Source organism: Herpailurus yagouaroundi, unplaced genomic scaffold (genome assembly GCF_014898765.1).
Source record: "Herpailurus yagouaroundi ecotype Mexico unplaced genomic scaffold, PumYag 29, whole genome shotgun sequence".
Classification (NCBI taxonomy): domain Eukaryota; kingdom Metazoa; phylum Chordata; class Mammalia; order Carnivora; family Felidae; genus Herpailurus; species Herpailurus yagouaroundi.
This window is the reverse complement of record NW_024412377.1, coordinates 51,218,486-51,230,112: the sequence shown is the minus strand read 5'-3', so window position 1 is coordinate 51,230,112 and position 11,627 is coordinate 51,218,486. Positions and strand designations below refer to the sequence as shown.

At 40.9% G+C, this 11,627-nt stretch overlaps 1 protein-coding gene across 13 annotated transcripts in view; it reads left to right on the top strand.

The window, feature by feature from the left end:
* The first annotated feature begins 519 nt into the window (after nt 1-519).
* Nucleotides 520-11,627, top strand: part of PWWP2A (PWWP domain containing 2A) — a 36,114-nt gene continuing 25,006 nt past the window's right edge. For 6 of the 13 annotated variants that reach the window (XM_040443622.1, XM_040443605.1, XM_040443649.1 and 3 more), the window contains exon 1: nt 520-1,171. In XM_040443622.1, the coding sequence (XP_040299556.1) occupies nt 588-1,171 (584 nt within the window). In that variant the 5' untranslated portion in view covers nt 520-587. Of the gene's footprint in view, nt 1,172-2,380; nt 2,590-6,078; nt 6,149-11,627 lie in introns of those variants that run through there. The other 7 variants (XM_040443631.1, XM_040443639.1, XM_040443664.1 and 4 more) reach the window with 4 other exon arrangements.

The window sequence follows — 11,627 nt, the reverse complement described above, 5'->3', positions numbered from 1 at the left end:
TGTCGTGCCTACACGCGGCCGCAAGCAGGTCCGCGCCTAGAAATAACATTTATTCTAAGGGCCTCCGCGCAGGGATTCTTGGGAAGCTGTTCCCCTCGCATACTCCCCTTACTCCTCCCCTCGGTCGCCTTTGAAAGAACTAGCACGCTACGTGATTCTCTCCTTTATCCCACCTCTGAAAGCCTGACTGATAATGGGCAAGAGCGTAGACCAACCATAAAACTTTATTTCCTCTTTCAGCCAATAGAAAGAGACGACAAGTATGTGGCTCAGCTTTTGTGACTTCCCTCGTCCCCTCACTCCTCCTCTAAGATTCAACATTTGACAACTCATCCCGCCAATGAGAAGTTCCTACTCTGCATGGGAGGGAGGGACTGACTGGGTGATAGACGCCCGCACCTGGCCAATGGAGTATCACAAGTGCGGGAGGGGTATAGGGCGCAACCAATGGCGCGGTGCCAATAACGAGCAGCAGGGAAAGGGCGGGACGAAACTGTTCAAGGGAGGGAGGGGAAGGCCCAGGGAACCAAGCAGCGCTGCTGCCGCCGCTGCAGCCCGAGCTGGAGGAGGGAGAAGCCAGGAAGAAAATGGCGGCCGTGGCTGCAGAGGCGGCAGCGACTGCAGCGTCCCCCGGGGAGGGGGGCGCCGGCGAGGCCGAGCCGGAGATGGAGCCCATCCCCGGCAGCGAGGCTGGCACTGACCCCCTCCCAGTCACGGCGACTGAAGCATCTGTGCCGGACGGCGAGGCCGACGGGCAGCAGTCTTCTCCCCAGGCCGACGAGCCGCCGCTCCCGCCGCCACCGCCGCCGCCGGGGGAGCTCTCCCGCAGCCCGGAGGCGGCGGGGCCAGAGCTGGAAGCTGAGGAGAAGCTGCCCGCTCGGGTGGCGGAGCCGGCGGCAGCCGCGCCTCAGGGAGGGCCCGAGCTTCCACCTTCCCCTGCACCGCAGCCCGAGCAGCCCCCCGCTCCCGAGGAGCGCCAGGAACCGCCGCTGCCCCAGCCCGCAGCCCCGGCGCTCGTGCCGCCGGCGGGCGGGGACTCCGCGGTGTCGCAGCTGATTCCCGGCTCGGAGGTGCGGGTCACGCTGGACCACATCATTGAGGACGCGCTCGTCGTGTCGTTCCGTCTAGGGGAGAAGCTCTTCTCCGGTGTCCTCATGGATCTGTCCAAAAGGTACTGCGCCCGCCCCAGCACGCCCCCAGGCCCGCTTGGTCCCTAGGGAGGGAGCGAGCCGGGACGACCCCTGCATCCCCGGCTCCCGCCGCCTGCACGCCCTCGGGTCCCGTGCGGCGCGGGGCGCGCGCTCCGAGTGGGGCATCAGCGCGAGCCCGGGAGAGGGCGGTCCCTGCCCCAGGTGGGCGCCTGCGAGGGCAGGTGTGTCACCAGGTGGGGGACGCGGGTGCCTGACGGGCTCGCGGAGCTCATCCCTCACCCCTGAGCCCCGTCCCTGACGTGGCCCTGGTGTACCCCCTCTGGGGGCTGGTGGGTTAACGCGAAATGCGGGAGTTTTGCGGAGAACCTGGTGCGGGGGTGGGGGGACGTTGCTTGTGGGGCACTTTTCTTCTTAACCTTTAACGAGGTTGAAGAAAGGGGTTGTGCGTTGGGGTCCCCAGAAGGTTAACTGTCACTCCTTATTGGGGGAAGAGTATTTGTTAGAAATGAACCTCCAGACTGTTTTTCTTACTGTTAGAACTAATTCTCACTAGATAACTGTGCAATAGGGAAGCACATTTGTCTAATTGAAGTGATGGTTTTAAGAAAAGCCTAAAGAAGAGAGATTTTTTTTTTACCCTGTAATATCAAGATGGTGTGGTATAAAACTGTTCAAATATTGACTTCTAATACTGTAGATATAGTATAAATTTATGTATTAAGGGCAAGAAGGTTGAGTTCACCCATAAGCCTTTGTCTTAATCATTTTCATCTCTGATTTAAAATGTTTAAGGGCATTGCTTTAAACAGGTAAAGAAGGTGCTCTAAGTCTAGAGTAAAGTTAATCTTTTTATTCTCTTCTTTTGCAGATATGAAGTGCAGAGACTCCCATTCACGGCTCTCCATTCTGTTTCCTGCAACAAGCACACACTCTGATGGGTATCTCACCTGTTTGGAAATGGCTTATTTTAATATGTTTTATTTTAAATTTCTTGTCCTCCCATCAAGATACCAGAGTCCGTCCCCTATTTGGGAGAAAAAAAAAAAAAACACCATTTAAAATACTGAAAACGCTTGTAAAAAAAAAAAAAAAAAAAAAAGAAATGTTGAAGTAGGGTGTTTGGGCAGGGGGGAAGATGGGAGCTGGAGCCTTTACAATTAATTACTTCTGTACATTGTGTAATCTCAAAAAAAATTTTTTTTTTTGGTTTTTCTTTTTCTTTTTTTTTTTTTTTTTTTGAGAATTTTGGATTAGGACTTTTTGCACTTTTGTTTTCATAGTTAGAAAGCAGAATAAGACCAGTGTGCTTTCTACTAATGCGTTTAATAGTGAAGGAGAGAGACTCAGTAGTGTGTATGCTATTGAATCAAACAGAAATGAAGGCCAGTGATTGTGTGAGAATCTGGATTTCAAATCTGCAAAAGGAAGGTGCAAAAAGGTAAGTTGTTCCTGGCAATGGAATGGATAGTGCTTTTCTCTGTGGAGGTGCTCATGGTGTTGGTGTTTAATTTTATTTTAAAAAATTTTCTTTGATAGGAAATTGCAATTTGTTGTTTGAGTTCTACTTTGCTAACCATGCTTCTTATAGACAGCAATTTCTTTGCTTGAAGGAGGTATTTTTATTGCAAACCTTTTGCATTTTAATGTTTTAAAGTGAAAGGATTCTGTCATTAAAGTTTTTTTTTTAAAAGGTCGTTAAGGAAACCATATCAACCTTTCAACAAATACTTATTGAACACATCTGTGACTAAGGCACCACTTAGTGTTTTGAATGTTATGAGATACAGTCCCTGCCTTCTGGAAGCTTATATATGGGAGGTAGCCGTTGTGGAATTGGTGAGGAAATAACAGAGTTTTTAAAATTTAGCACTTGAAGGAATTATTATTGGACAAATGATTGACTAGCCGGGTATCTCTTTTTCATAATATAATTTGGAAAAATGGATCTATCCATATATTTTGTAATCTGTGCTTTACCTTGATTGCATACTTGCATGTGCAGTTTGGGGTTAACTGATGATCCAGGAGATAGTCTTCATAGATTATACCATGACTATAGTAATCAGCTGCTTTAAAAACAGTTTGTATCCTTTTTGAATTGGCTGTTTAATTAAACCTTTGGCTAAAAATAACAAGAACTTCCTATTGAGTGCTTATTATGTACCAGGCATTGTACCACTTGTTTTAGTCTTTATAACTGTGGTGGTATTTTTCATTTATATAGGAGGAAATTGAAGTTCATTTAATTTGGCCAGTCACTGCGCCTATGGCAAAGTAAGGATTCAAGTGTAGGTTGATCTGATTCTGAAGCCTATACATTTTCTATTTTCATATTAGAAAGTTGGGCTGGCAAATTTTCTTTTAAACAGTAAGTAAAGAATTGCAGATTTCTGAAATTTAGTGCCTATCTTGATTTCAGTAGTTATATGGGATAATACAGAGGGTATGAGTGTTGGAGCCAAGCAGATTCTTCAGTCAGGTAATAGCCATGAGACCCTTCTGCTCTGCACCTTCCCCATTTCCTTAGCTGTAAATTGCAGAACACAAAGCAGTCTCTGAAGTCTTGGTTCTTGTTCAAGGAGACAGGAAAGAATTACATTTGGGAGACTCCTAAGTGCCTCAATGTATGTGCATGGTTTTCTTCAATCTTTAAAAGGGCCAGTTAATGCTTTTGATTATTTTATTCTGACATTATGAATGGTACAGAAATGTCTTTTAACGTTGGAAGAGTTGTTCACTGTGTAGAAAAGTGTTCAGTCCTAGTGTACAGCTTTTCATATATATGGATTGATCCGGAGTCTGCTTTTGTAAGCATTTGATGTTCTTCACCCTCCTGTCATTGTATTATTTTTTTGCCTTATTTTTAGTTATTTGATTGAAGAACACATTTTTGAGGAGAATCTTTTTTGTGGAGAAAAGGAATAGGACACATGTGATTGAAAAAGAAAAAAGAAAGTGGTAGTACCACTTACTGAAAAGTAGATTGATCTGGGCAGAGTGTCAGAGTAATTGGGGTCTGACTCCTGGCGCCAGGCTTTCTAGTTAACACTGTAACTTTGGGCAAATCTTTATGCTTCTTTGGGCTCCAGTCTGTAGTCTGTGAGGGTAATTCATTTTGACTTTAGGCAGTTCACAAACCCAAACATTAAACAAACTTCATGCCTCAGTTTATGTATTTTTGTAAAATAAATAGGGTGACCAAGAGGTCTGGTTTTCCTGTACCACCCCAGTTTGATTACTTCCTCCTCATATCTTCCAAGTAGCTTGCTCTGGCTACTATTTAAATGACATGTTCACCTAAAAATGAAGATACTTGAATATCTGGTTAAAAACTGCTTTTATGTAGCTTAGGATTTATGAAACTGAATACCCTTTCAGGCATTCTTTAGTTTATTCTAGGTTCCTCCACTGTTGTTTTATACCCAGCTCTCTTAGGTAGTTTAAATTATATGCCTACTCCTGATTTCATTAGCAATATGTAATGACAATAATCTAATACTAGCAGATAAAAATAATCAACTAACCCACAAATTCAGTTTGGTTTTCTTACTCCCTTTTCTTCCTTAATCTTAAGCTTTTGAAATTTTGACATAAATACATTTGTTTCATTTAGCATTATATAATAAGCATTCCTTCAGGTTGCTAAACTGTCTTAGTGATTATTTTAGAATAATAAATCAGTGGTTGTACCATAATTTTCTTTTGTATTTTATTATGGGAAATGAACCTCCTTGTATGTATCATTCTTGCTTTGACGTTCATCAATTCTTAGTCACACTCCTTTCATCATATGCCCACCTCCACTGGATTATTTTGAAGCAAATTCTAAACCTATTTCTTTACCATAAGAATTTTGGTATAGATCTCTGGAAAGATAAGAACTTTAAAACCATAATTGTACTGTTGTTACCACAGCCCAAATAATGGCAGCAATTCCTTTCTATTATCCTGTGGCCAGTCAGTGTAAAAATTTCATAGTGCATCTCAAAATTAACATCTCAGTCAGTATCTAAGTTTTGTGCAAATTAGGATCCAAATAAAGTTTATACTTAGTAATTGGTTGATGAGTTTCATAAGTTTTTCTTTGGTAGTTCTCTTGCCGTTACATTTATTCCCTTGCAGTTTATTTGTTAAACCGTTGACTTTGGCAGAACTTTCCACATTCTGGATTTTTTTCCAGTTGCATCCCATTGGATGAATTTTCATGATTTTTAAAAGTAGTTCTTTTCCTTCAGGAGCAAACTGAAGGTGCAACAGCCACAGTCCCCTCAGGACCTCTTTTGAAAGCCTCTCTTCCCTAGTTTGGGTCAGTAGAAATGATACAGGTATCACTTGCCTGCTTGCACACTGTAGACCTATCTCTTAAACACACTTTCAACTTTAATAATTCCAAATATAGGAAAATTTAACCAGTGAAGATTTTCTGCAGAGGGCAAAAGGCTGCAGCCCCAGTTTCTGAAAACGTAGTTTCAGCCTTCTCAATCCCTACCTGAAGGAACAGTATATACCGGGACCTATGGTTTCTAACTACACAGAGGGATCATTTAAATTGTTTATTACTGCTCTCCACGTCTTAAAAAGTAGTTCTAAAGCTACTTTGAAATCCTGAAAAATCTCTCTGAATTCCATTTTATTTGATCTGATATGAATTAAGGAGTCATCAAGTAAATGTTTATGCTTAAAAACCCTGTGCATTTTAATTTTGTGGTACATGCTTATTAAAAGTTGCAGCTAGTTACATTTTAGACTTGACCTTTTACAAATATTGACTTGTGTGTGTCTATGGGGTACTGTTGCATTAAAAAGAATTGAGGTGATTTCTTTAAAAAACTTCAGATTTCACTAAGTTCTTAAAACAGTTTGTAGAAAATTTATTTGTTTTTTTTAAGGAAATATAAACCAAGACAATGATTTTCTTTCTTTACAGAGACCATGAAACGTATGGTGCAATAGCTCTACTTTTGGTGGGAAAAATATACAGCCATTCTGGTGAAGCAGTGAGTAGTGGTATTAGTAGCTTATATTAAGCATCCAGGTTGAGAATTTAGGTCCTGAAGTAGTATGCTTGAATGCTTGTGTTGAGTTGTACGTATTTAAAACACTTAAATTTTTATTTTATTTATTTTTTGGTGATTATACTGCTTATATCCCAAGGTGTTGATAAAAGGTTCCCATAGTAAGATAGCACAGAGGCAAGTGCCAACTACTTTCTGACCCAGACAGTTTTAGGACACCCACTACTAAATCAATATATATGTTGTATTGAGAGTGCGCTCTTCCATAGCATGTTGGACTGCAAGGATTTTCTTTTTAAGAGGTGATCATTGTTGGACATTAAAAACCTAGTTTGAGTGTAAAGAATCCTGTAACATCATGCTATTAAAAACAGATTTTAAAGCTAAATTTTATAAACTAGATAAACTAGATGTAGACACAAACTATGCCAGGCATGTTTTATTGGACTTGGGGTTTCTAATGAGGCTAATTTTCAGCCTTTTATATGTAAGACAGACCATACTTCACTATATACTGTTTTAAAGCAAAGTTGTTGATGAAAATCGGCTTAATCTTTCTAAGATCTGTTTTTCTGTGGGGAGCTATTAAAGAGTTTGTGTAGTATGTGCTCATCTTCTCTGTTATGGCTGAGTTGATGTCACATTGATTAAAAAAAAAAGTTCTTCATAGTTATTTGTGCCTATGAAGTACATCCTTATTTCTTGATATTGGCCCTGTTCTTCGTAAATTCCAGATTGATTCAGGCACACATTATCAGCAGAACAGAGCTTGCTCTAGTTAGTGTCTGATCTTGCAAGAGAGTAAGTGGAGGTTAAGTTACACTGGGTGGATTTAACAGAATGTTTTTGCTAAACATGTTGGGCAGTGGTTCTCCAAACAAATGCGCTTAAGCTCCAATTTGCAGTTTTAACCAAGATGATTCTGATGCAGGTGATTCTTGTACCATATTTGGAGATAACTAATATTTAAGGAGTGGTTTTGCCAAAATAGTAGGACCATAAATTTGTTAAACCTGTTTTAAAAGTTACTGGTTAATTTTGATTGGGATGTAATTACAAAGTAAGCAGTACATGTGGAGATGGGCCACTTGGGTGGCAAATCTAGATCCTTAGTATAGAACTGGCAAATAGGTATCCTAAATCTGGTTACCCACTAGAAATTTAGTAGTCTATAACTTTTATCTTTTTTCCTTGGACGAGTTTTATATAGTCACCTTAAAATAGAATAGTGGTTTTTAGCCTTTTAAAACTCATACCTCCGAAATATTTGATTTCACTGTCTGCATATTCCCATCTTCTAGGAAGGTTGCCAATCTTTACTTTCTGGAATTAACAGTAGCCACTATGTATTTCCCACTCTTAAACTAGGTCCTAGGCCAAGCACTTTGTATACATTGTTTTCACTTGACTCTCTGGAAAATCCAATGAAGTAAATTCCGCTAATCCCCATTTCACAGATAAAGACACTAAGGCTCAGAGGGATTAAATAAATTGCCTGAAATTCGAAGTGGTAGATATTAGTAGGTAGTTTACAGATGTCCTTTTTGAACAATATGCAATTCTCTAAGATTGGAAAACAATCATGGTCTAAATCTAATACACTTCACTGTTTTTATCATTACCATTTAGCTTATGATTTTGATGGGGTGGGTAGAAATGATAGATTCCTTGTTCTTCTCTCAACCGGGCAATAGTTGCTTGCTTTTAAAATATGAATTGCTGGGGGGGGTGGGTGGTGCCAGATGGCTCAGTCAGTTAAGCATCTGACTCTTGATTTAGGCTCAGGTCACGATTTCAGTTCAGGTTTGTGAGTTGGAGCCCCGTGTCGGGGCTTGGTGCTGACGGCGCAGGGCCTACTTGGGATTCTCTCTCCCTCTTGCTCTGCCCTTCTCCTGCTTGTGTGTGTGTGCTCTCTCTCTCAAATAAGTAAACTTAAAAAAAAAAAAAATGAATTGCTTGGAGCACCTGGGTGGTTTGGTTGAGTGTTGGACTCTTGGTTTCGCCTGGGGTTGTGATCTTAGGGTTGTGGGTTCAAGGGCTTCACATCAGGCTGCGAGCTGAGGGTGGAGTGGAGCCTTCTTGAAATTACATCTCTCCTGTGCCTCTCCCTGGCTTGCTCTCTTAAAAAAAAAAAGGGGGGGGAATTGCTCTTCACTCCAATTTAGTGAATACTTTGGGCATTTTTGGAAATGGGGTTGCTTCATATATGGTCCTGGGATGTTTTGCCAACTACTGAATAGCTTAATTGGAAAATAATTTGAAGACTAAAATATTGTAAGTTGTTGAACAGCCAGTTTTTGGTAAAATACGAATAGAAAAATAAATTGAATAAATTGTCTTAAAAAAGTCTGAGAAATCATTTAGGCCTCTGTGTGGTGGACCCCATTAGACATAATACAAAAGAGATATTAAAAGTACTTAGAATTCATAGTAGAAAGTTTGCAAACTGATGAGTGTTCACATTAATGAAAAGGATCCTTTGATACCAGTGTTCATTTTCTTGGGAAAATGTCAACTGTGTTGCTCCACGTGATATATAAAAGTGAAGTCAAGATTTGTCTGCTCTTGACTGGTGTTGAGCAGCCGACTTGACACATGCTTCCTGAGTTCCGAGCCCTTCACTGGGCTCCCTGCTGTCAGTACAGAGCCTGCTTCGAATCCTCTGTCCCTCTCTCTCCCCAGCTTGTGCACGCTCTCTCAAAAATAAACATTTAAAAAAAAAAAATCAAGAGTTTACTATTAAGGAGTTAAATAATTTGACTACCATACAGATGTTATTACTATTTTTACTTTGAAAAAGACTGAAGCACATGGGCGCCTGGATGGCTCAGTCTAGTTAAGCTTCTGACTTCAGCTCAGGTCATGATCTCGCAGTTTGTGGGTTTGAGCCCTGCATCAGGCCCTGTGCTGACAGCTCAGAGCCTGGAGCCTGCTTGGGATTCTGTGTCTCCCTCTCTTTGCTGCTCCCCTGCTTGCACTATGTCTCTCTCTCTCTCTCTCTCTCAAAAATAAATAAACATTAAAAAAAATTAAAAAAAAAGACTGAAGCATAAGTTTATCCATAGTTCTCTCCATCTTTATTTCCAAACTTAGTTATCCAGGTAGGTTTTTAGAGGATTGGTTGAAAGTACATGATTGGGAGCTTAAAATCGAAATTATTAGTGTTTAACTCCCTGACCCCTCCAAAAGCTATCCATATTTTATAAGAGGGTTGAATAGACTTTTCAAAGATTGAGTATATTTTTTTTAATTTAGATGTTATTTAAAAATTGTTATGCAGCCTCCCTCCCTACCAGTTAATTTTAAAAGATATTTCCTGGGATTCTAGTTCATAATTGGTGCATGTTTTGTTTTTCTGTTGCTAAAGTCATCCTCCCTCCCTCCTTGCCCATTTGGGTACCCATAGTCCCTGCAGATTGTTCTTTTAATACTTGTAGTTTTTAATTAAAAACATGATCCATATTCACTTATATTTAATAAAATGAATACATTTTAACTTTAATAGTTACCATATATTGTGCCTACTTATGTTCTAGGCCCTAAGGTGAGCGATTATGCATATTCTCAATCTAGATGACAGTTCTTTGAAGTTACTTAACTGCAGTTCCAGTATCGAAAAAGCTCTTAAAACTGAACTTTTTTGTTACTTTTTTGGTGACTATTTCATCTATTTATCTATCAAACCTTTACATCTACTTATCCCATTTAGTGTGAATTTTCTTTCATTTCATTGCTGAAGTATTAATATGCTTGATGATAGGCTACTTGTTATCTCAAAAACCAGAAAAATTCTGAACTGGGAAGCCTGTCTATCTCCACAGGGTTCTGAAAAGAGCGTATGGAGCTGTCAGCTCCTCCTCTCCCTTAGTGGGGAGTGGAGGTGGAAGAAAGAGGATAAGTAACTTGATGAAATGGAGGTAGTGGTCGTAGCAGCAGCAGTGAGGAACCTGACTTTGGTTAACTGCACGGATTCATGTGCTGGCTCTACTACGTACCAGCCGTGTGATCGTGGGAAGATCACTTAACCCTGTCTAAAATGGGGACAGGTCTAACACTTCACTAAAAGCGTTGTGGTGATGAAATCAATTAGTGAAAATAAGTATATATTAGAATAGTTGTTAGCATATCGTAAGTGCTATATGTATTAACTAAGTGGCAGATGTAAGCAATATGGTTTCGCTTGACTAGACACCGTAAATCCTGTTATGTTGCAGTATAATCTTTACCTTTAAAACACCTTAAAAGGACCGTAGAAGCTTCAGGTGATATCTGTGACGAATAATTTGGCCTTTTAATAAAGAAGAGTGACAGTTACATTTTACTAGGGAATGAGTAAGTAGGAGATGCTTGCAAAATATATGGTGTGGTGTATTTTTTTTTGTTTTACGCACTGCTGCTTGGGGCAGATGGCTTTTGAGGAAATTTTGGGCTTTGTCATGAAGAAAAAGATACAGTCTCAGAGAAATTTAGTCCTTCTAGTGTTTCTACTTACTATATGCTTTTAAAACATTGAATAGGGCTTAGCTTTGAGAATGACATATTTCAGTGATGGAAAATATAATTTTGTGCTTTTCTTTACACTTATTAAATGATAGAACAAGACTAGCATGGCTGAGCCTGTTTTTATTTTTTTAAATTTGTTTGAGAGAGGGAAAGCCAAGCAGGGGAAGAGCAGAGGTGGGGGGGGGGGGGGGCCGGGAGAGCTGGACCTTGGTCCTGTGACTGTGAGATCATGACCCTAGCTGAAACCAAGTCAGTTACTTAACTGACTGAGCCACCCAGGTGTCTCTGAGCTAAAGTTTTATCAAAATGATGGAGACACTTCCGATCCCATCACTGTACAATCAGAAGCCTTCATTGGTCTTGTCCTTTTGGGGGGGGGGCAATTAAAAAAAATGTTTAGTTTTGAGAGTGTGAGTGGGGGAGTGGCAGAGAGCAAGAGAGAGGGGCAGAGAGAGAGAGAGAGAGAGAGAGGATCCAAAACAGGCTCTATGCTGACAGCAGAAAGCCCAACTCAGGGCTGGAACTCAGGAACCTCAAGATCATGACCTGAGCCAAAGTCAGATGCTTAGTGGACTGAGCCATCCAGGTGCCCCTTTCTTGGTTTTGTTTTAAGTGACTAGTTTTCTCCCTTCACCATCCTCTCACCGAACTTTCATAGCAGTGCCCTCCCTCATGCACAGTGTCTCCAGCATGCGTTCTCTTTCCGCCAGATGGATTATCTTTGTTATTGCCTGTGTAAGCTGAATTCTTACCTCTCTCCTATGGAATAGGGAATCAGGTTGCTCTGTGGTGACTCCTAGTGCATCTGGTCATCTACTGATTTTTTTGCGACACCTGTTCACTGTTTCACTGTTTCTCTCTTTCTTTTCTTTTCTTTCTTTTCTTTCTTTTCTTTCTTTCTTCCTTCCTTCCTTCCTTCCTTCCTTCCTTCCTTCCTTCCTTCCTTCCTTCCTTCCTT